Here is a 25,845-nt window from a genome sequence, read left to right on the forward strand (position 1 = left end):
TATAACATGGACACTGTCATTGGTTACTCTGCGCTATGCACTGGAAATTTGCTAAATAGTCTTACCAAAAAAAAAAAAAAAAAAAAGGTAAACATGTGAGGTGATGGATGTGTTACTTCACTTGATGGGGGAAATCCTTTCAAATGTATATGTGTATACATTCATCACAACATACACTTTAAGTGTCTTAAAATTTTGTCAGTTAAACCTCAGTAAAGCTGAAAAATAGAAATGGATTTACGGTGGGGATCACTCCTACATCTTTTACTTGAGACACTTGCAGATGGCAGTCATTTCTGCCATTACTCCCAATTCTCCCCAAATTGTCTTTTTTTTTCTTTCTTCTTTCCTTTTATCTTTTCTTTTCCTTTCTTCTCTTTTTTCCCCTCCCTCCCTCCTTTCCTTCCTCCCTTTCTTTCTTCCTAACCGTCTTGGCTGAATGGGAGGAATGAACAGTTTCAGAGGTTTCCACTTGCCCTTATGATATAACAAAAACAAGCTGTGTGGTAGGGCTCATTATAGGACAAAGAATGAATGGATGTTCAGCCTCTTATTTGCCCACCTTTAGCACACAACCGTTCATTTGTAACAAATATCCAAAACAGTTTATGCATTATGAGGTGTAAGACCCCACAGTTTATTAATTAATAGTGTATTTTGGTGCTAATGTGTGTGTGTGTGTGTGTATACATATATATATAATGCAAATGCTCATACAGTCAATTGATTTTTGCCAGTCAGAAAATGCATATTACATAGGGAGTGTTTGCATGGAGGGACTTCATCAAGATCTGAAAAATTATATTCAAAGTTTGAGTGGATGCTGTGGCTGGTTGAATAGTATTATTGAACTTCATGAAGAGCATTAAAAATCTGAAAACTCATGGTGTATCTATAAGATGATTTCCCAATTTGCTATTGTTGTACAACCAACATGGCATAACTTAAAAGTCACATGAAGCAATGTAATTGCTTTTTGTCAATAATAATATCCCAAGTTTATGGAGAATAGACTTGTGGCTGCCTGGGGGGAGAGGGAGGGAGTAGGAGGGATCGGGAGCTTGGGGTTAACTGATGCAAACTATTGCTCTTGGAGTGGATTTACAATGAGATCCTGCTGTGTAGCACTGAGAACTATGTCTCGATAGTACATCGAAACACAACAATGGGAGGAAAAAGTATGTATACATGTATGTGTAACTTGGTCCCCATGCTGTACAGTGGGGAAAAATAAATTAAAAACCAAAAAAAAACCCAAATAATCCTAAAAAAAAAAAAATCCCAAGTTTAAATGACTATTTAGAACAATGAATTGTGACTCCTTAACCAAATAAGGAGCTTAGCCAAATAAGCCAAGCTTCCCCAGAAAAAGCCCTGCTTTTACTCCACTTGGGAGTCTAAACTCTAAAGCTCTGGTGAAATTATATATCCCGTAAGTTTTCTTTTCTTTTTTCTTTTTTCTTTTTTAGGGCCACACCTGAAGTGTATGGAGTTTCCCAGGCTAGGGGTTGAATCGGAGCTATAGTCACTGTAGCTGCCGGCCTATGCCACAGCCATACCAATGCTGGATGGCTGGATTCTTAATCCACAGAGCAAGGCCAGGGTTCGAACTTTCGTTCCAGGGATCAAACCTTTGTCCTCATCCTCATGGATGCTAGTCAGATTTGTTCCCGCTGAGCTACAACAGGAACTCCCCAAAAGTTTTCTTAAACTTTGTGGCTGAAAGGTCATGCTGCTTGTATAACTAGCTTAATATAGTTAGTTGCATTTTCTATTTTAAACCACTGTTTTCAGAAATTTATTCTAAAAAATATTTCCGAGATGAAACTTGGTGAATTATATGACATATCACATTGTATCCTGGGAGATTTAGCTTTTCCAAATATGTATACATATATTTTCAATCAATCTGACTGCTGTGCTTGCAGAAAGCAAAACAATCTTAGAGGTTTCATAAAATTTTATTAGTGAAGACCCTGAGGAAAAAGAAACTTTTCATACCTAAAATATTTCAAGGTCAAACTTTTTCTTTATATTTTCTAATTAACACTTTTATTACTATCCTAAATGTCCATGCAGTAACACTGATAATAGCAGTGAAAAATCTATAGATCATGTTGGCAAATATTCCATAGTTTATTTCGTTTTATTCTTAAATTGTCTTGAATGCAAGATTAATATATTTCTTGAAACTAAGTAATGTCAATAACAGCTATGTATGTGGGGTCTCATGTTCTATCAATGGATGGAAGTCTTTTTCACTGAGCTTTTATTTTAATTTTTATTATTATTTTTTTCCTTTTTGACCACCCCCCGGCATAGGAAGTTCCTAGGCCAGAGATCAGATCCAAGCTGAAGTTGCAGTCAGATCCAAGCTGCAGTTGGGACCTACACAACAGCTGTGGCAACACTGGATCCTTAACCCACTGTGCCAGGCTGGGGATCAAACCTGAGGCCTAGTGCTCCCGAGACACTGCTGATACCATTGTACCACAGCAGGAACTCCTCCCTGAGCTTTTAAATTTATGTTAATTCTTCTATTGCATGGTTTATTGAATCCTTGGCATTAAAAATTATTCTTGAAGGAGTTCCTGTTGTGGCTCAGTGGTTAGTGAATCTGACTAGTATCCATGAGGTTGCAGGTTTGATCCCTGGCCTTGCTCAGTGGGTTAAGGATTTGACATTGTCATGAGCTGTGGTGTGGGTCGCAGATGCAGCTCAGATCCCGAGTTGCTGTGGCTGTGGCGTAGGCCAGCGGCTACAGCTCTGATTTGACCCCTGGCCTGGGAACTTCCATATGCCATGGGAGCGGTCCAAGAAATGGCAAAAAGACAAATAAAAAATAAAAATAAAAAAACAAAAAAATAAAAAAATAAAAATTATTCTTGATTTCTTCAATTTGTTTTTCCTTACATGAGCTTCATCTTACTTTTATTTTATTTTTTTACCATCTACATTTCATAAACTGTTTATGAAATCTATTTTTGATATTTGCAGCCCTCATATACTATCTTACTTAAAAGCAATCATATTTTTGTATTAAACAGTAATTAACAGATGGTTATTGAATACATATGTATGCATTTATTACTCAAGACAGTTTTAAAAATGGAATTTATTTAACTGGGAAGTGAAATATATGCTGAAGATGTTAAGAGCCCTATTTTTTATTTCAATAAATAATTTTGGGTGATTTTATATTGTTCATTATTCTACTGCATTTCAATCCGTTGTATATGACAGATGCCCCTTATATAATATTCATATGCTTTTTTTAACTCCTCTTGATTTATGTAAGTGTTTAGAAAATTTATATATTTCCAGAGGGAATTCATATTTAACCAGGCCATATATCTACCCTGACACCCAGGACTAATTTTCCATCCGGTGCCAAGAATAAATATTAGCACACGTTCATACAGAGGAGTATTCACATTTTAGAGCCTGTTTTTAATCTCTTGTAAAAACGTTGACCACATGCATTTCGGAACAAAGCACTGCCCATATCCCTTCTGAATGACCAAACATTGCTAAAAGGTAAGTGGACATCTTCCTTCATCTTCTGATTCAGAAAAGTAAGATGTGTGGTTCACTGAGTATAAGGTGACTTAGTTGTGGCCCAGAAACTTATTTTCATGTGACTCCAAATAAATTCTAAAACTCCCAAGGATTGCCTTTGAATCCACCTTGGGGCATGGATATTCTGAAAGAACAGATTTATTTATTTATTTATTTATTTATTTATTTATTTATTTTTGTCTTTTTCTAGGGCTGCACCTGTGGCATATGGAGGTTCTCAGGTCAGGGGGTCCGGTCAGAGCTGTAGCTGCCAGCCCACGCCACAGCTACAGCAATGCCAGATCCGAGCTGCGTCCATGACCTGCCCCACAGCTCACAGCAACACCGGATCCCTGACCCACTAAGCGAGGCCAGGGATCGAACCAGCCACCTCATGGTTCCTAGTCAGATTCGTTAACCACTGAGCCACGGCAGGAACTCCTGAAAGAACAGTTTTAGATACCAGCTTTGCTGATTCAGTCCTTCATCCCAGAAAGGGTACCCAGGGAGAAAGCCTTCTTCAGATTGCTTCAATGACCCGAGGTTCCTGTGGACGTCTGCTCCATCGCTGATAATACTTTATGTATTTCTGACTATGTTCAGTTAGAAGATAAATTAATATCCAAGGAATAACAAATAGCAGAACATGGAAACCTTAGCATTATTGCAAATACACCATGTGCATATTGCAGATCGGATGGCAAAATTAGATTCTTTTGGAAAAGTGAACATCCAATGCCACCTTAAAAAGGCCAGTTTAATTTGAAAAGAAAATCATGCAATTTCCTTGATTCAGGCTTTTCATCTATATAGTGGGAGCATTTGATTTGGCCATTGTAGCAGTTCTCCAGGGGAATACTGGCTATGCAACAGGATACTGCAATATTCATAAAGACTTTATTTACACATAGAATTATTCATCGAGAAGTGAAGTGTGGATGGAGTTCCCGTCATGGCTCAGTGGTTAATGAATCCGACTAGGAACCTGAGGTTGCAGCTTCGATCCCTGGCCTAGATTAATGGGTTAAGGATCCAGCGTTGCTGTGAGCTGTGGTGTAGGTCACAGATGTGGCTTGGATCTGGCATTGCTGTGGTTCTGGCGAAGGCTGGCAGCTACAGCTCCGATTGGACCCCTAGCCTGGGAACCTCCATATGCCGCGGGTGTGGCCCTAGAAAATACAAAAAGACAAAAAAAAAAAAAAAGAAGTGAAGTGTGTTGGGAGTTCCCTGGTGATCTAGTGGTTAGAGATTCAGCTCTGTCATTGATGTGGCTCAGGTTTGATCCCTGGCCTGGGAATTTCTGCATGCTACCAGCATGCCCCCCCAACCCCCCAAAAAAAGTGAAGATAAAATTCTGTCTAGAAATTTCTCCTTTGAATGGTATCATTTTCCTAGAGCAAGAAAGTGTTTGCCGAGTCAATAATCAGGAATCATATCTGTCACCACCAAGAGGGTTGGTTGTGTATATAGAAGTCACTCATTATGACTGCAGGGAAATTATATATATGTGTATGTTATATAATATGTATAAAACATATATAATATAACATACATACAAACCACACACACCCCTTAAAGGTTTTAGAGAAATTTCTATCCGTCTGTCTTCCATTTAATTTTGTGTAAGATAGAAACAAAGTGAGTTGAAGCAAGTCCATTTATATTTTACATACAACAATGGGTCACTATTATGTTTTCAACCAAAACTCAGTAGTTAGTGATGTATTTAATCTCCTCCTCAAGAAAACTAGAATAGGAGCCAGGGAACGTCGTCGGGTAACCTTAGAAAGTCATTTAATCTCTCTTTCAGCCTGCCTCCCTCACAGAGCAGCTCTAGAGATGAAATGTAGATAGAAAAGTGCCTTGGAATAATAAAGCCACATCTAAATGCAGGATAGTATAGCTTTTGTTGTTGCCCTATGAAAATGAACCCTTAGAAATCCGATGCCAACCGTGGGTGTACACTCAGCCCTATACCATGGCTTTTTGAAACCCTCATTCTGGATAATACATCTTTTGTTTCTCGCTAGTATCATACAGTACTCCACATTAAACAGGATACAGTGAGCTCAGTAACAGGGCTTTTAATGCCATAAAAATAAATTTAGACCAGAGACTAGTTTAGGGATGATGGCGCTCACTTCTGCAGACTCCTTTTTTAAATGCAATTCCTTGGAACTTAGAAGTCATTTATCCTCTCATGTATCCAGTGTATAAGGAACATACTCAGGCTCCACTGTCTTCCTCCCAGAGGTAGTACCCAGACCCCTGTGCCACTAAACTATAAACTGGTTGTGGGAGAGATTTTTGTTTGTTTGGGTCCATAGACCCAATAATTATAATACTGCTGGGTAATATGCGTTGTATAAATGAAAGGTCGACCTTCGTTTTCTAAATTTTAGATATGAATTCATTCATTCATTTAACCAATGGTGTTAATTAAGTGCTGAGTATGTATCTATTCTGAATATTTATGACCAAAAATGGGAAACAAGCAGGCAAGGAAGTAGTTACAGATATATTTTAACATAAATCCCTACAGAGTGTTATGGGATCATAGAAATGAAATTACAGTTGACTCTTGAACAATAAGGGTTTGAACTGTGGAGATCCAGTTTTTAGTAATGGATTTTTTGAAATAGTAAATACTACAGGACTATCTGATGCAATGTGCCGTTGGTTGAACCTGCAGATGCGGAACCACCGGGAGGAATTGTGGCTGGGAAGGAGCTGGGTACATACAGAAGGCTCACCCTAAGTTATATATAGATATTCAACTGCACAGAGGGCCGGTGCCCTTATCCCCTTGCATTGTTCTGGGGTCAGTTGTACTTAATTCTGTACGAGGAGGTCAGAAAAGTCTTGAGTGGATGACAAACTGGATCTTGGGTAATGAGTCCGCATTTTGATTGAGGATAATAACTGAGGTAATCACAGGGCTGAGAAGTGATTCTTCCTGGGTCTCGTAGATCTGCATGTCTTACTAGCCTCCTTTGCACATATCTTTTCAAAGTGTTTGTGTAGGTAGCAGCCTGGGGTGATAGTGTGTCCTTCTGGAACTAAGGGCAGGCTTGCTTACTGCCCATTATGAGATGCTGAGGTTCCCCAAGCCCCACTCCTGCAATGCTCAGGGGGAATTCATGCAAGAAAATGTTGGCGCTCAGCTTACTGCTATTGAGATGAATAATAATGTCTTTTGTCTTTTTTTTACCATTTTTTGGGCCACTCCCGCGGCATATAGAGGTTCCCAGGCTAGGGGTCGAATTGAAGCTGTAGCCACCAGCCGACACCAGAGCCACAGCAACTCAGGATCCAAGCCGCATCTGCAACCTACACCATAGCTCACGGCAACGCCGGATCCTTAACCCACTGAGCAAGGGCAGGGATCGAACCCGCAACCTCATGGTTCCTAGTCGGATTCGTTAACCACTGAGCCACGACGGGAACTCCCTAACGCCTTTTGTCTTTGATTCGAGTCACATATCTTCTGTCCGCATCCAGAAAACTGGCAGGGTCACGTGTTCGCTAGCACATAGGGTAAAATCTCAGCCCTTCATAGTTTTGATAGTATGGTGGATGAAGATGGAATACTGAGAGAGACACAACTTTCTGAAAGTGGAAGCCCAAGGGCTTTTCAGGGGGTTAAAGGGATTCGAGGGAAGTTCATAGGAATTGTTAACAATCATGTTCACCAGATCATATAGTCAACTGAGACACAAATGATCCTCTGCTTTATTGCCTCTTTATGATGAGATGGGAAGGTGGTTGCTCTCTGGTTTCAGGGTAGTAGGTCCAAAGACCACATGGTGCCCTGGCTGTGCTAACTCTTCTCAGGGAGGGGGAGCTTCCTTGGAGATCTGGTGGTCAGCCTCAGGTCCATCCATTAGGCAAGCTAGCACTGAGAAGATCCCTGGGTGGGCTGAAAGTTCCCTTTCCTCTGTTCATCAGTGCTTACTGGGAGTCTAGAGGAACGGATTTGGCCAGCATTATGGAAAGAAGCCAGGTGACTCTAAGAACTTTGACTGGTTGAGTTGGGAGATGAGGGGATGGGGTAAGTCATTCTGGCTAATACGGAGTAACAGTAGCTGGAACTTTTTACAGCTTAGCTTGTCCTGCAGTCTGTCATGACAAATGTAATACAATTAGAGATGACAGCGAAAGGTCTGCCCTGGCTCCTCTTCAGAAATTTTGGGGAGATTTCACTGGGATGGACAAACTCTTATAAGGAAGCACAGATGAGTCATTGACCTGAAGGTGGGAGTCCTGCTGCCCTAAATTATGTTTATGCTGTTGAAAGGCAACCCACTGGAGAATGAGAACAGACCCAAAGAATTGTAGATAAATTTTAGAGTCAGTCTTGCCACCTTGCAGAACTTCCTTAGCCTTTATATTATAACTGGATGAAGACTTAAGAGATGTTGTCTTGACAGTGGAGCATGTGCAAATCTAGCTTGTGTCACCCGAGGGAACAAACGTGTGATCCTACTGGAAACTGACACAGCTATGGATGCCAAATCCAGGGGTTCCTAAGGTTTTACTGTAGGTGGCATCAGGGATGATGAGGTTGCTCTTTGGTACAGGGCTTTGTGTAGACCAAAGGCATTGCTAGTGCATTGGACTGAGCCAGTGAGCAGCCGTGTTGCTGCTTGAAATTGAAAGTCAGCAAGTATTCTTTGTTTACTGCATTGGAGATGATCCCTCCTTCTTCATCCCCTGCTCACTCACAGCCTTCTTCCTTCAGCCGTTTAAGGAAAAAGGTGACTATTGGTGCATGGAGATCATCCATCAGAGTGTACTGGGGAATGGGACAGGGCAGGGATTCTCGCCTTCCTGGTTCAGTCTTATAAAGTCTCCATCCTGTCTGTTCCATGGGGGTGGGAATCCTGATTTAATTGATGGGGTTGGGTAGTGTTCCCAGTGGGAAAGGAGAGCTGAGGCAGCCTAGTGGGTGGCGCTTTTGGGGCCAGTGGACTGTACTGTTGCTTCCATGTCTGAATGTATAGTACAAACTGATGTGTATTGTGATTGTAATTCTCTGTCCCACTAGTGGCCAGAGGGAATCATAGGTGCTGTGGGTAGTGAAGTGAACTTACCTTTGGGCTTCATCCTTCTGATGTCTTTGAGCTCCAGGTCTCTGTGACTGGGGACTTTGCACATTAGACCTTCTGGCAAAGTCACTGCTATCTGGTGGCTCTTTGGAGGGCTGTGGACCCCTTACTGCCATGACATAGCCAACCGGGTTTCTTTTGCAAATAAGCTGTTGGCTTGCTGTTGAGCTCTCTTTGAAACTGGACACCTGACCCATGGGGGCCTTTTGTGACTCTGTGGCCTGTATTTCCATTTTGGGGGGTCAATGTGGAGTCAGTGACTAATGAAGTAGGACATTTTCAACAGGCCTCACTAATCAAATGGAAATGATATATTCGAGAAAGTGGTCAGCCTGTCCCCTGTGCAGGCTCAGCTTTACACACAAAAAGTAACATACTTGCCCTCTGTTGCCCGTTCCACTGCCTGGAACAAAGCTATGGGCTCAGTGGGGGCCCTTTGCTTCACGGTGCTTTTCCAAACGAGTGGGCCTGGTTCGATGACGTTTTGGCTGAGCTGAAATCTGATGATAACCACAGGGCCCCTGCAGTTATATAACCTCCCAGCAGCCATGCAGAACTGAAAATGGATGTGGTTGGCTACTCACTCAGCAGAACTTGGGCCCGTCTCCATGTTCTTACTGGCTCTTGGGTTGTGGTTGTTGGCCTAGCTCGTCTGCTGTTTGGAAAACTATAGACTAGGATATTAAAGACATCTTTTGGATGGCGTGTGAGTTATGGTGACAGATTATGGCTGCGGACAGAATCATCTGAGACTTTACTCTGAAGAGGCCCATGGGGATCACACTGCTGATCAAGTCTCCATCATCCGGATTGCCACCACTGCCAGCCCTGAACACTAACACATCCACCATCGTAAACTAGGCACAAAGTAAACAACTTTAAGTTTCTGATATGGAGGCCACTATGATTGTTGGGCTGGATTAGTCCAGGACCCTTGGAGGAGGGGGCATGGCTGAAGTCAATATAGCATGTTGGCCTCCTACTCCCTGGGGATCTGTTGAGAGTATCCTTAAATGTTTTATCTCATTCATTGTTTTATGAGATAAACTGAACAGATTTGATCTCAGCTTCTGTTCGTTAGATTAATCAGAGGGGCTAGCAGAATGGGTTACTAGATGAAAAAAATTTGCCATAAACCAAGATGGTGTGAAAATGAAGAGTGGATGTTATTGGAAAGTAATTCTTCATGAATGCCTTGAACTTCTGTATGTCTTGCAAGCACATGCACGGTTATCTTTATTCTGGGCTTTTTTTTCCAAGGATCTTTGTATAGGGAACAGCTTTGAGTGATAGAGCTAGTGTCTCCTTCTGGAGCCAAGGGGAAGTGTCTTTCTCTGAGAGACAAGGCAGGCGTACTCTTGGCCAAGCATCGTAAATACAGTGTCCACCTCTGTTGCCAAGAGAAGATGTGCTTATTGCCCACTACAAAAGGTTCAGCCTTCCTGTGCTTGGGCCTCCTTTCCTGTGATACAGTTCCCTGTGCAAGCATCACATGGTCCCCTTTTCTTTCTGAGAGTTGGGGTTTGGGGAACCAGCACAAATCCTGACCTTCTAGCTACTGCTGTTTCTGTGAGTGATAAGCCTTTTTTTTTTTTTCTTCTCTGACCCAGGCGTCTTGTGCCTTCCACCAGTATCTATGGCAGGTTCGCTTGTTAGCTTGCCGGAAATGTAAAGTTTTAGATCCTTCACCATTTTCCACAATTAGTAGCGGCAGAAGATCTACCTTTCATCGCAGTGGTCTAAAAGAGTTGACATTTATTTTATCTATTGGAGGGACAAAATGGTTGCTTCTTATTGGCATGGAATTCTTATTCAAGCAGTGACTTGGCTGTAGGTTCCTTCCATTTTTTGGTGTTTATCCACTTTCAAGTCTGTCATCCTCATCTGCATCAAGCTGGCTGGAGAGGAAAGAGCATGGAGCCATGTGCATGGTATGGTTTCATGGGTCAAGCCTAAAAGTGGTAGGTTTCATTCACCTTCATGAACTCATTCAAACATAACTCTTAGAGGAGAAATGTGGTCCAGCGCTGTGTCCGTCTGAAGAGAAATGGGTTTGGTGGAGAGTCTTTCCTACAGATGGAAGCTATTTCAACCAACAGTAACTTCCATGCAAGCAGAACGTGACTTTAGCCCAGCGAAAGTCACAGGATGCGTGAAATAGAGTGGGGCAGAAGATGAGTGGCTCATTATGAATCACCTTTACCTTGGATTGATAGGTCTCTCCAAAGGTGATTTTTAGATGCTGAAGTTTTGGGTCAAGGAAAAACAAGATTAAGAAGAATACTTATGAAGCTATAGTTATAGACTGGGTAGAAAAAGATGACAATTTAAATGAAGCCAGTGACAGTAGATTCATTAATGCAATCTCAAGCAATTATTAAGCACAGGCTAAGTGTTGGGTGTTGGTGTATGTGCCAAAAAAGAACCAGTTGTAAATGTACCAGTTAGGTGTAAGTGGTCAGAGAGGTGGGAGTGGACAGCAGGCAGTGGGAGTGGACAGGAGGCAGTGGGAGACGATTTGAGGAGAGGCAAGAGGTGAAGAAACCATGAGATCAGTTTTGAATCATTGAATTCTATGTGTTTGGACAGCATTGCGGTGGATTTGCCCAGTAGGCATTGCATTATTTATGTAAAGCGGATGTTGTTTAGAAGTCAATGCAGAGAGAGTAGTGCCCAGAAGGAGACTAAAGATACCCGGAGAGGGCTCTCACATGACACATACTCAAGAAATATGTGTTGACTTTATTTTTATTTATTTAAGTATGTACTATGTATGGGAAACTTGTTTCTCATGAATTTACTGAACACATTAACTCTCTTCTGATTTCTCAGGTGTTCGGGTACAAAGAATACATTTCCAGGCCTAGAAAGCAAAATAGTAGCATTAGATTCAAGAAGAAATCTAACATAATATCAAGTGAGCACATATTCTGCTTTGACTGAAATGGCTGTAATTGGTGAGGGATTTTTGTTTTAATTTCTTCAGATTGTTATCTTCTGCTAGCTATAGCAGTGATGCAAAGGAAGGGCCCAGGCTCTTTAATTGTATTCTGCATATTGGTGGTGGTGGTTGTTTTTGTTTGTTTGTTTGTTTGTTTGTTTTGTCCTTTTTCCAGGCCACACCTGTGGCATGTGGAAGTTCCCAGGCTAGGGGTCAAATTGGAGCTGTAGCCACTGTCCTATGCCACAGCCATAGCAATGGGATCTGAGCCATATCTGTGACCTACACCACAGCTCAAGGCAATGTTGGATCCTTAACCCACTGAGCGAGGCCAGGGATTGAACCCGCACTCACATGGATACTAGTCAGGCTCATTACCACTGAGCCACAACGAGAACTCCATCAGCATCTTGTTATCACTTCAAAAAACACTATGTTCTATTTTGGGGTTAAACCTTGCTGTTTAATAAAGAAGTACTCTTTATCCATGACTGCTCCAAGCTAATTGCTGTTGAAAATGCAGTTTCAGGAAACAATCAGTGATAATGAGACCACATGGCTTAAGACTGCCTAGTTTTGTTTTTGTGTTTTCACTCCTGCCCTTTTAGGATTATAGGCAATAAGAAAGAGACGTGTGTGTCTCCTATTTCTTTTACCTTCCCGTGCTGTCCCTTTCCTTTATGGCCTGATGAAATGATGGCCACCCTGGCATGAGGCATGATTTCATGATTGTCGTCCAAAACTGAGTCTCGAGTCATGTGTCCACGCTCAAGCCTCCACTCTGCCAACAGCACGCATCTGCTCAGGAGGTGCAGGAATGAGGATTCTTTTTCTTCTCGGTTAATTTTTGCTTATTGAATTGCCTGATTTCATGGAAATTGTGGAGGGTGGTGTGTAAGCCGTGTAACTGGGACCATCTGGATTCTTTCACCATGTTAGTTAACACAGAACACTAATAAAACCAAATAACAGTGACGGACCCTAAAAGGACCAGGGAGCATTTTTCTGTGATGGAAACAAACTGGGTGCTGCATCCAGAACAGCTGCATCTATCATCCGTGTCTGCCTGTGATTGTTACAAGGACAGAGTGAGATGGTACAAATGGGTCAGCCCACAGGCATCATCCCTTGTGAATAACAAGGTTAAAAAAAAAAAAACAAAAACACCCCCCAAGCTGTGAACCACAGGTCCTGCTGATCTAGGTGGATTCCATCAGTGTCCATTGGAAGAACGTGACACCTGGTTATCCACTTTTTTTTTTTTTTTTTTTTTTCGTCTTTTTGCCTTTTCTAGGGCTGCTTCCCGCAGCATATGGAGATTTCCAGGCTAGGGGTCTAATTGAGCTGTAGCCGCCAGCCTATGCCAGAGCCACAGCAACACAGGATCCGAGCCGCGTCTGCAACCTACACCACAGCTCACAGCAATGCCGGATCCTTAACCCACTGAGCAAGGCCAGGGATTGAACCCACAACCTCATGGTTTCCAGTGGGATTCATTAACCACTGCGCCACGATGGGAACTCCTGGTTATCCACATTTAACTGAGCTCAGATACCAGGAGGTTATGTCTGTCCAGTCAGAAACTAGGTGGCCTGCTTCTCATTGTAACTACGATAGGAAATTTAGAAAGTCTGTGTCTATTTTTTCCTGTTTTATTTATTTATTTATTTTTATTGACGTGTAGTTGATTTGCAATATTGTGTTAGTTTCAGGGGCACAGCAAAGTGATTCTTTTTCAGGTTCCTTTCCCTTATTGGTTATGACCAAATACTGAGCATAGGTCCTTGTCGTTTATCCGTTTTATATGTAGGAATGTGTATATGTTAATCCTAATTTCCTAGTTTATCCCCCCCCCCTTCCCCTTTGGTAACCATAAGTCTGTGGTCTGTGGGTCTCTGGTTTTGGTGTCTGTGAGTCTGTTTCTGATTTGTAAATAAGTTCATTTGTATCATTTTTTTAGATTCTACATATAGGCTGTCTTTTACGGTATTTGTCGTCGTCTGACTTTATTTAGTATAATGATCTCTGGGTGCATCCATGTTGCTGCAAATGACATTATTTTATTCTTTTTATGGCTGAGTAATATTCCATTGTGTGTGTGTGTGTGTGTGTGTGTGTGTGTGTGTGAAAATACGTAGCCTGTTTCTCATTTTAACTGCAATATGAAGTTTAGAAAGTCTGTTTCTATTTTTATATGTATACCACATCCTCTTTATCTGTTCATCTGTTGATGGACATTTAGGTCGTTTCCATGTCCTGGCTGTTGTAAATAGTACTGCTGTGAACATTTGGGTCTGTGTATTTTTTCGAATTAGTTTTTTCCAGATATATACTCAGGAGTGGGATTGGTGGATCATATGGCAACTCTGCTTTTAGTTTTTTTGAGGAAACTCTTTACTATTCTCCATTGTGGCTAATTTCCATTCCCACCAACAGTGTAGGAAGGTTCCTTTTTCTCCACACCCTCTCCAGCATTTGTCATTTGTAGACTTTTTAATGATGCTTGTTCTGACCGGTATAGGTGGTACCTCATTGTAGTTTTGATTTGCATCTCTCTAACAGTTAGCAATGTTGAGCAAAGAGATCCAATTTTTTTTTAGTGAGCTCTAACAATGGAAAATTTATCATCATACATAGAATCACTCAACAGATTGGCTCTTTACATCCTAAGTTTCCTTCTCTGTAGTTTTACCTTGGAAATTCATCTTTTGGATTTTAATCCTAATTAGACTCAATGTCACTGGGTTGTAAGAAAAAAATGACCTCAGGTTGCTAACAATAGAAACTTGGTATTTGGATTATATCATTGTATCTATTTCTTACCTTTCTTAACTTTCTAGGGTGAGAACTGAATTCAACAAAGTGAAATTGTTTGACTTTTCAAATAAGCATGTTTGATACTCTAACAGTTACCTCTTTTTCTTGCCTTGTGTTTGCCATTTCAGGAACCCTCCCGGTTATCTGGACTCCCTGAGTATGTTAAAATAGTTGAAGTTGGACCTAGGGATGGATTGCAGAATGAAAAGGTACTTTGATAGTAATTTTACTGTTTATTTAAAATGTTATATCTCAATATTAATAGTTGTGGGGTCTAAAGACTTATATGGACTTCATATAGTAGGTGGTTATGTGTGTTCTCAGTTACTACTTGAATTTATAAATCTTGAAATTGCTTGCTTTCAGTTAGGAATCAGTTTTCTATTTATGCTTCACTAAATCCTCTGCCAATTACTTATAAAATATTTTTTCATGTTTCCTTAGGTTATAGTCCCTACAGATATAAAAATTGAATTTATCAATCAGCTTTCGCAAACCGGCTTGTCTGTAATAGAAGTGACAAGCTTTGTGTCTTCCAGATGGATACCACAGGTATGTAAATCCATAATTCCTTAACTGGATTCTTAATTCGGCATTGCCAAGATTTAGTAAACAGTGCGATATACATTGTGATGTTAATTTTTTCTGTGTTCTTACAAAATATTATCCCATGCACTAAGCTATGTGATTAAAGAAAAACCTCTTTAATGAAATACATCAGTTAACTCTAGGAAACTATTTGGACTTAATCGTTATTTGGAACTCCATCCTAAACCTGCAAGAATGCATGGTCCAATATAATGATTAAAGGATAAAACTCTTCATCTGCCTCCTTAGAGCAGTAGGCAACGCTTCAGTCTCACGAAGGATAAAACTCTTCGTAGGAATTTAGGGTCTTGCCCTCCATTTACTGTTTCACTGACTTTATGAGTGGTGTGAATCTCTCCAGGTGATTCAGCTTTTTTTGTCTGTTAGAAGGAAGTGATGATGAGTGTGGCCTGGTACTGTCCTCATTCAATCCCACATTAAATAGTGAGAGATGTGTACTCTTTTTTCATGCCTTTTTTTTTTTTTTTTTTTGGCTTTTTGCCTTTTTTAGGGCCACTCCCAAGGCATATGGAGGTTCCCAGGCTAGGGGTCTAATTGGAGCTGTAGCCACCAGCCTATGCCACAGCCACAGCAACGCGGGATCCAAGGCACGTCTGTGACCTAGACCACAGCTCATGGCAACGCCAGGTCCTCAACCCACTGAGCAAGGCCAGGGATCAAACCCACAACCTCATGGTTCCTAGTCAGATTCGTTAACCACTGAGCCATGATGGGAACTCCTTTAATGCTTATATTTGCTTGAGGTTATATATATTCCTATGTATTGATAAAAATATATATTCATTAAAGACAAGGTAAAGAGAGTCACCTAGAACCTTCTCTTTGTGAGGATAGAGCCTTTTCCAGGCTTGGCTGGCATGTGCCAGCCATCGTCACCTCTGAGACTCGGCTCTGATCTTTGAAACATGATTAGGAATTAGCCAGCAGTGAGCCCCTCTCCCTTTCCATTCCAGTTCTCATTCCCTGGATCCCCTGGTCTCTCCCCAGCACTTAACTTCTCTGATTACTTTTTCATCCTCTTCCCTTAATTTGCTCTACAATCCTCCATCATGTACCCCTCCCTTGCTCTTTTTTTCTGTCACTTCCTTCTAACAGACAAAAATGCTGAGTCATCTGAAGATAGTCACACCACTCACAAAGTCAGCGAAATTTCAACACCACCAAGTTTAAGGTTCTCTTGAGATTCTTTAGTGATAATCTCTGCTTGTGCTCTCTTCTTTGCCGACCCTTCCCACATCGACAGTCACTCCGGAGAGGTTGAAAAATCTGTATTTCCAGTCCTGCCCTCTCTGAGAAGCTTCATCTGGGTGTGTCACTAGCAGCTGAAACCCAGGGGGTTCAAAAGCACACTCATTATTGTTCATCCTACTCAATGTTCACAGCCCATCTCTTTGTTCCCTTGGGAATCTTAGATTTGAATTTGCAAACGTCTGTCTTTTACATCTAGTCAGTTACTGACTCAAAAATTCTTCCTCCTCAGTGTAGCTTATACTTGTCTCTTCTTTTCAGTCTCATTGATGCATCAGAAGTCCACACCCTTTTTGACTAATTATGGGGAGAGCCCCTTAAATGATGTTGGTAGGGACTCTTTCTCCCTTCCTTATGTATTTTGCCTATTGCTTCAACATTAATTTCCCAGAAACACCAGCCTCCTCAAACTCACATCCTCAATTCTATAAAAGCTCTCTTCTCCCTGTCAAGAAAGTCTGAGAACCTGGCCGGGGGTTCAAGGCCTCTCTGCCTGCCCTTTCCTTCCTTTTTAGCCTTAACTCTATCTAGGTCCCTCTTTCCTTTTGCAGAAGTTCCAGCCAAACCAAACCACCTCTTGTTCCTGCCTCTGTGTCTGTGTAGCTCTTTATCTCTCCACGTACATCTCAATTTCTGCACTGTGCTGTGGTTATAACAGGAAAATGTAAAAAGACTTCAAACATCGAAGTCTTTCATTTCATTTATTTTTTGTCTTCTGTCTTTTCTAGGGCCGCACCTGCAGCATATGGAGGTTCCCAGGCAAGGGGTCTACCGGAGATGTAGCCGCTGGCCTACACCACAGCTCATGGCAACGCTGGATCCTTAACCCACTGAGTGAGGTCAGAGATCGAACCCGCAACCTCATGGCTCCTAGTCGGATTTGTTTCTGCTGTGCTACAACGGGAACTCCTTAAAGTCTTTTAAATTGCAAGGCACTGGAAGCAAAAGAAACCACAATAGGATTAATAGTATTAGTTATACGTCGCTTTTTGCAGAGTCAATATTCAAATATCAAATTTTCAAATTTTTATTTATCCTCAAAGCAAACTTTTCTCCATCCCACTGTTTATAATCATATATATATTTTTTTTTTGGTGAACTTTTCTTTTTTCTTTTGAGGGCCCCACCTACAGCATATGGAACCTCCCAGCCTAAGGGTCAAATCAGAGCTACAGCTGCCAGCCTACACCACAACCACAGCAATGTGGGATCTGAGCCAGGTCTGTGACCTACACCACAGCTCATGGCAACACCGATCCCTGACCCACTGAGCAAAGCCAAGGATCGAACCTGCATCCTCATGGATACTAGTTGGATTCCTTTCCACTGCGCCACAATGGGAGCTCCCTGTGAATGTTTGTCAGTGATCTGTTTCCCAGACTCCAGGAGTTACGGAGGTAGTGACTGGTCTCTCTTGTCCTTCCCTGTATCCCTAGTGCTTGGTGACCAGTAAATATTCTGAAATGAATAATGACTTAATCAGCCTGAAATAATAACACATTACTCAGGTCTTCAGTATGGACAAGTGACTCCTCTCGGTTCACGTATTGGGTCTTGTGTTACAAAGGCCACAGGTAGTTTCCTTAGGAAGACACGAACAGCTTGATGAAACTGGACATATTTCCTTGACTTGCCATTTCGTAAGATGCTAGCGAGTATTATTTTCCTAGCTGTCATGTAAGACCCTTTATCATCTTTAAGTCTCTGTGACGTTGCCTCTGTATTTGATTTAGTCCGTGCTCTTTTCATGTCTTCGATTATTGCTGGAGGGAAACTGGATACACTGGTGTAAGGGTTTAGGGAGGAGGACAGGTAGCATTAATGATGCCTAGCCAAAGCCGCATTTTAGATTTTGTATTTTACGCGTCCTTTGCAAGATACTTTTATTTCCCAGTGGTTTTGTAAAGCTGCCTACAGACTTTGCCTCTTTACCACAGTGATGCTCGCGGTCACGTTCTGTTGTCCCACAAGACCGGACTTTGCTTGATGGATTATTCTTTAGCCTGATCTGGGACACATCCAGAGACCATTAGAAGGATGTGTCTAAAGCCCTTTGCAGAAGCTACTTAAACACCCGTTGCCGAGGCTACTTAAAAGAAGAGCGGGACAGCGCAGAGGGACGGCTCTCCCTCAGTGGCCACTCATAGCAAAGTGCCTTCTGACTTCACATTAAGTGGATGTATGGGATGGGGCCGTAAAAGAATAAGATTCATTCTGGGCCTGGTTCTGAGATGAATTTAGGACTGAACCTATTGAGATGTAATGAACTCATCCTAGGCTCAAAGTATTATCAGGTAAATGATACTCTGGCTCGTGAGGGCAGCCGTGGTGAGGCAGAGGCACCTCTTGCACTGCGTTCTGTTCACATTCTGCCTGGGGCTGGAGGAAGGGACTTAACCTGACTTGCACCTTGGAAATCCCAGCAATGATGCCTGCAGCTTGGGAGGGTTTAAGGCAATAAAGCCCATGAATGGGTCCCTGTGTGTGGATGCCCAGAGTCCAGAGCAGCTGGCTCCCGACCAGCCCCACTGGTGTTATCCAAGTGGAAGCCAGACTGACAGATGACTTATCCAGGGCTCCATGCAAGTTAATTACCTTCTCTGTGATAAACAGCCTTTTTCTGAAAGATTGAAGTATGTGTTTGGTTTAAATATTGGATCGGGTCCTCATCTGAATCATTAAAGATGCTCGTCCTTCAAATACTGAAGAATATGTTATATCTTGAATACTCAACTGGCTGCATATATTCCAAACCAACCCCCCCAAAAGTGTTTTAAATAAATCACATATCTTCAAAAGAGCCGTGTGCCCAAACCAAGAATATTGTCAGTTACAGCTTCCAAAGTGGTACCGGTCTCTTAGTGTGTAATGAACGCATTGTGGGTTTTTCAAAGGGCAGTATTGAGAATATCCCATTTTTGCAATTTCGCTGAGCTTGCCTGAGCAAGCATTTTTTCTGTTGTTGGAGTTGGAGGTTCTCTCATCATATCACTGCTGATTTCATTGTTTCTATGCTGACAAAAAAAGGCCTTAAATCAGCAGGACTGACTCAGAATGGTAACTTCGTTTTTGAAGTTTTATATCATAACATCTCATTTTTTAAAGAAAATGTCATGACATTAGGCTTGGTCTAAAGCAAAATCACGTCTGAGACTTGTGAGAGAATGATTTTAGTGCCCCTGCTTCCATGGAGCTGTCTGAAGTGATTTCTGCTTCCTCTCACCATCATGAGTGTGGCTCTAAATTGGTATTCAGTTCATTCTTTGCATCTTCTGTTTCTTTCCTTTAAATGTGGGTCATGGGAAGAGTCCTCTGGTTTATGTTTAGATTGCTGCTTGCTCACTTATTCCTTTTTTTAGCATTTTAAAGCGTTTTTACAGCTTCCCTCCTACTGTTTTGTTTGGCAGCAGCTCTTTCACTAAAGCAGCTGAAAGAAAAGTTCCACGGTAGCAGGGTGCCATATAAAACAGGATCCCACACCTATAATCTAAATGGCCAGAGATGATAAAATACCTGCCATTAAAAAATACATGTTCTTTACAACTTATCTGGAAAAAAGTTTCCTTAGAGTGACATATAACCTAAGGACATTTGAAATGAGTCCAGATAGCCCTTCACTTCGGTGGAGCGAGCAGCAGTAACCGTAGAAAGAAAATGTGTTTATAAAACTCGATGGGTTTACTGCAGTTTTGGAATGCAGCTTTCTGTAATAAGCTATTTAAATCATTATACATACAGTCCTTTTGAAAGTGAACTAGAGTTTTCCCTTCATCTTTAATGTAGACATTTGGTGGTAGGCCTATTCATTCACATGAGTGGCTATAGAGAATCTCATTTATTTCATAATAATAATACATTAAATGTACAAAATGCTGTATGTTTCCCTCTATCCTAGGCAAGGTCTCGGTTATCAATAATTTGTTCCCTGTTTAATTAATTTTTAACTGTTGGCATGGGTGGGTCACAGGTCTTGACACATCAGCAAGGGGCAGAAATAGATTTTCTTTGTCAAAGTAGAAAGAAATGTACCTAAAGGCTCTAACAATTATTTACAAATCAGTCTAACTCTTAAAAATGTGGCCAAGCACAATGTAAGCAAGAAGGAATCTGTAAACTTTTCCCTGCCCTCCTCTGAGTGTGTAATACAATTAATTCTTTGTTGGTAATGAAAACACGTTTACTAGACTGAAGTTTAAGATGTAGATTTATGTTGATGAGATGCAGGAGGGTGTAGCTTCTGCTCCTGAGTCCCTTCCTGGCCTCTCGTTCTTGTTTTGCTCTTTTTGAGGCGGGTGGTTGTATAGGGAAGAGACAAGGAAGGGGATAATATAGCAGAGATGTTGATTGTGTGTGTGTGTGTGTGTGTGTGTGTGTGTGTGTGAGAGAGAGAGAGAGAGATCGAGGGAGAGAGAGGACATGGGAGAGCTGTGTGTACACGTAGAGGCCCCAAATTCTTTTGCATGTGAGATACGGTGTCCTGGGAGGGTAATTTCATCCTCTGGGAAGTGTTCCAGTGCGAGTCTCATCCGCTGTATCCCAGAGGAGCTGGCCTCTGCCACTGGCCCAGAGAGGATCCTGGTGAAATTTACAAGGCTGCGGTTCCCATTTTGTGGGATTACAGGAGTCCTTTCACCCACATGGCTAGTTTGGATTTCCTCCCAGCACAGCAGCCTTGCATCTATAACATCGTAGTTTAGAGCTGCAAAGGTGAGAGTTCCAAGAGGCAGGCAAAAATGGTATGCCCTTTATAACCAAGCCTTATAGATTTCCGAGCATCACTTTTCCATCCTGTGTTGGTTGATTTAATTACAAAGCCAGCCAGTTTCCCAGGGAGGGGTACGTGCCACCTCTTGACTGGGGAATGGCATTGGAGAGGAATGCACGGGTGGGGGAATATCATTGCAACCATTTTTATAATCTGCAGAACTTATGTCTTTAAAAATGATCCAGGAGTTCCCGTTGTGTGTGAACCCAACTAGTATCCGCCAGGATGTGGGTTTGATCCCTGGCCTCATTCAGTGGTTTAAGGATCCAGTGTTGCCATGAGCTGTGGTGTAGATCACAGATGCAGCTCAGATCCCACATGGATGTGGCGTAGGCTGGTAGCTGCAGCTTCTGTTCAATCCCTAGCCCTGGGAACTTACATATGTTGCAAGTGCACCCCCCAAAAAAAAAGGGATCTAGTAATTAATCTATTTATGTATGTGCTTTTTCTTACTAATAATTAAAGAATAAATGCAGTTGATAGAAAAGGGTGTTCTGCATTTTGCAACCCCCAAACTCCCCCAAATAAATATTTTAGCTCTGTCAGCTAATATTTACCTCATTCCTACCCACTCCCTATGTAAATCGTGATGACTCAAGTGGAATTCAGGTTAGTATTTGAGTGATTAACCTGAAATGCAATATTTTGAAGTTGTTCCATCCTGCGTTTGTATCATTGCTACACTTGTCACATAGGACAAGCAAATTGCCTGAAGCATATTCACAGATATTTAAAACATCTTTGTCTTTCTCGGAAAAGGACATGGAAATGTGAAAATAGTTTTTCTGATTAGGATTGTGGACACTACATTTTTGTTTCTTTTTGAATTTGACTAAGGTTATACTTTGCCATAAAATTGGGGGAAAATGAGTTGCTAACATTGTGTGATTTGCTCAGCATTCTACACTAACTTATTCTCCACCAAAGATGAGGTTTCACTTCTGGGTGCAAAGTGAAAAGGAAAGCCTATAATGAAGAGTAATAGTGTCGTCAGTTCTACTGGTTAGATTTCATATTTTTTTCCCACACTGAAGGTAATAATTCAATATTTTTTTAGACTTTTTTCCCCATGAGGCCAAAAACTATGATTCTACTCAAAGATTTATGTTCAGCATGCACTGCTTTTCTAATTACTTAATTTGATCAATTACATCTTGACTAACAAATTGTGGGGGTTTTTTGGTGCTTAGATTTATGAAAGGTACCCCAAATGCTAACATAGAACACTGTTATCTCATTTTTTATTCAATTATATGGAGTTTATCAAATTTTGTCTGAGTTTTCCCATGAAAGAAAGAAACTTTCAAAGGCATTCTGATCGTATAAAAATCCCATTTTTGTATCTTATTAAAGTTATCTTAACATTTGGCCTTGTAGAGTTATCAGTAAGCATTGACAGTTTGAAAGGTCTGCCTATAATGTAATTGCATAAAAGCTGGATCGCAACACAGTTTGGCACAGAACAACTGGATTCTAACTTTTTAATGGTCTTTTCTGCATCATTCTGATTAGTGTGTTAATAAACACTGTCCATCTTATTTTAGCATCACTAATTCCATTGATAGGACTCCTGACTAAGCCACTTACATGCAGTCCACTTTAGGAGAACCCGAGTATGTCTTGTGGACCAGACTCCAAGGAACTGAAGTACTTCCCATGCGCTAAGGTTATGGTTCTGTCACAGGAAGAGTCACAGCCATTAGTGAAAACCACATTTCAAGTTTAAAAATGTTAAGATGTAAAATGTGGAGGTTTGATCATGAGTTTTAAGTATGTCAAATAGCACTTGCTTTTAAGAATTCATGATCCTTGTACCTTGAATTCTGACAATGGGACGTACACTAAGTAAAAAAAAATAGATTATGGTTTTAAGAGACATATTTTTGTTGACATGTTTATAAAGAATTGTGATTTCTAGTTAATTTTAAAAAGTGAACATAAAATATTTTTTCCTAATTTTTAAATTGACACACACAAACATACACAGACACACAGGCACAGACACACACACACACACACACACACACACACACACACATCTAATAGTGCCTGGTTAAATTGATGGAAAGTTCTCTAGGAGTAATATGTAGTAAACATAGGAAATTAGATAAATCTGAATGCGGAAAATAACATTACATTCCAAAAATCACATTAAGCAATAGGTTAAATTTTATATTTAAACTTACACATTAATGAGACATATATGCTAACATTTCACTTCTTCTACACTTGATAAAAGGAATAAATGTATTTTTTTTTTTGCTTAAAGTGTTTCATTTTTTATCCTTAAAATTTTTCATCCAAATCCTTTTATTTTGAATATTCAACTTGTCAAATTAAAGGCTGATAGGAATTGTATTTTTAGGATAATAGGCTATTTTAGTAACATTTATGAATTTTGGCTGTATGTTCATTGTCAACATATAGAGCATTATTTTGAAGAATGTTATTCATTTTATAAACATTTTAGAAAACTTCAAACTTGTAATGGTAAATGTTTATAGGTTATAGTTGAGCTGCTTTATTTGTTTTAGGTGTTCACATTCATGTTTGCTTTTTAAACTACTAAACTTAGAGTACTTAATTAGGAGTTCCCCATTATGGCTCAGCGGGTTACCAACCCAACATAGTGTCTGTGAGGATGTGGGTTCAGTCCCTGGCCTCATTTGGTGGGTCAAAAATCCAGGGTTGTCAGAAGCTGCGCGGTAGGTTGCAAACGCGACTTGGATCTGATGTTGCTGTGATGTAGGCTGGCAGCTGTAGCTCTGAATCGACCTCTTTTCCTTACCTGGCAACTTCCATATGCCATGGGTGCGATCGTAAAAAGAAAAAAAAGAGTACTTCGTTAGTAAGTACTCTGAAATATCAACATATTGAAGCAAATTCATGCTAAAAACCTGTGAGCACTAATATACTTACTCCAGACCTTGTGCTGATATGATGTGGGACCCTTCAAGAAATCTCTACTCTTAGTCAAGACTGATTCATCTTTATTGAATGCAGCTTAGAGTATGTAGTAAGAACTGCATGTCTTAGTAATCCAAAAACAGGTAAGTCTTCCCAAATCCTCCAGGTTGCAGGTTTCCTGCGCTTTCAATGACATTATTCTATCTGTTGTTTAGAAATAACAACAAACACATTTTCTGATGGAACGGTAGAAAATCTGAGACATGACTCTTATTTACTATCTGATTTGGCAAAGTAACTTTCAGCTCTTTGTACCTCGGATTCTTTCCATTCATTTATTCACCCATTCACTGCTTGCATTATGTCTCTATTAAAAACTGCATTGAATTTTTTGTTGGACTCAAAAACTCAATAATGTGTAGTTGCTAACAATCACTGCACTATCCACCCAGTAAGCCAGTTGTACAGTTAAAATGGGTATTGGGAATGAAATCACTAAAGGAAAAAAAAAATTAGAATTCATATAACGGGCTTTTAAAATCAAATGACTCTCTGTAAGTGAGCTATAATAAAATAGAACCTAATAATCAGAATACATTAAGCAGTTGGTCTTGAAACAGTTGTCTGTCCAACCTTTTAAAATTCTGTTAGTTCTTTGCTGTTTACCAAGACAGAAATCTTCAGCTCAATGCCAAAACATTGCAGTTTAGTCTTTTGGGTTATTGTTGTGATGACATTGCTGGCCAGGGTAGTAAGAACTTTTTTGCCGGAGTTCCCGTCATGGCTCAGTGGTTAACAAATCTGACTAGGAACCATGAGGTTGGGGGTTCGATCCCTGGCCTCGCTTAGTGGGTTAGGGATCCTGCGTTGCTGTGGCTGTGGTGTAGGCTGGCAGCTGTAGACCCCTTCCCTGGGAACCTCCACATGCTGCGGGTGTGGCCCTAAAAAGACCAAAAAAAAAAAAAAAAAAAGAAAGAAAGAAAACCTTTTTGTTACAGCATTTTCTTGTTGCCGGGGAGATTTCTCCCTTAAACCACTCAAGCTTTCTCTCTGCTCATCAGTCTGCCGTGGGCAGGGGGGCTCACAGGAGGAAGTGTAAGTATAGAGGGGAAACTCCATATACAGTCCTCTAGAATGCATGCAATTAAATACAGTATTTTTAAAAATCACGTCTGTTTCCATGCCTGAGAAATAACAATGTTGACAGTGTTATTATCAAGCACAAAGGCATGATATATGAGAGGCAACACAGTTGAATGGAAAGAAAATTATACTGGGAGCTTTGAGACTTCTTGCCCTGACATCAGAGTGATGTTGGAAGCATGATTGTTTTGACACGGGAAGACCAGGAGGGTGGTCAGAAAAGGCACTGACCTGAACAAAGAATAACTCCTGCGTATTTGTCGTGTTTGCCTTAGGAAATGGGGAAGTGTTATGGAATAAGGTGACTTTGGTTTTTCTGTCTGGAACACTGGTCTCCCAGTTTCTAACCCACAAATCCGTTGGGTAGATTGGGTTTATTTTATAATTAAAAAAATGAGTATTTGAAGACCTTAATAGATTATGATTAAAATGGCTTGCAGGCATTCATAGTAAAAGAGAGTGGATCCTCTGCCAATTGCTTGGGTCACTCTTGAGAAGCCAGCGCATTCCTTCCCATAGAGGGCAGTCCAGAGGCCCTTAGAACACAAAGCTAATGTGAAATAAGGAAGCACAGGAAATTATACACCAGCCCAAATTAGTTTTAAGGCTTCTGGACTTAAGAAGTCTTGTGAGTATGGTGTCAAACCATTTTGGCAGTGGCCGCCAAGAGAGGGCATTGGGTAGGGAAAAAAAAAAAAAAACAAAAAAAACCCAAAAAAACTAGATGTTCAATTTTCCAGAGATTTCCT

General features: G+C 40.8%; 1 protein-coding gene across 4 annotated transcripts in view; it reads left to right on the forward strand.

The window, feature by feature from the left end:
- Positions 1-25,845, forward strand: part of HMGCLL1 (3-hydroxymethyl-3-methylglutaryl-CoA lyase like 1) — a 187,518-nt gene that overhangs the window by 28,511 nt on the left and 133,162 nt on the right. For all 4 annotated transcript variants that reach the window (XR_002345636.1, XM_003356605.4, XM_021098510.1 and 1 more), the window contains exons 2-3: positions 14,553-14,633; positions 14,869-14,976. Coding sequence is in view for 3 of the 4 variants with exons in the window: in XM_003356605.4 (XP_003356653.2) it covers positions 14,553-14,633; positions 14,869-14,976 (189 nt within the window). In the remaining variant the exon portion in view is untranslated. The remainder of the gene's footprint in view (positions 1-14,552; positions 14,634-14,868; positions 14,977-25,845) is intronic.

This window comes from Sus scrofa, chromosome 7, assembly GCF_000003025.6.
Source record: "Sus scrofa isolate TJ Tabasco breed Duroc chromosome 7, Sscrofa11.1, whole genome shotgun sequence".
NCBI lineage: Eukaryota > Metazoa > Chordata > Mammalia > Artiodactyla > Suidae > Sus > Sus scrofa.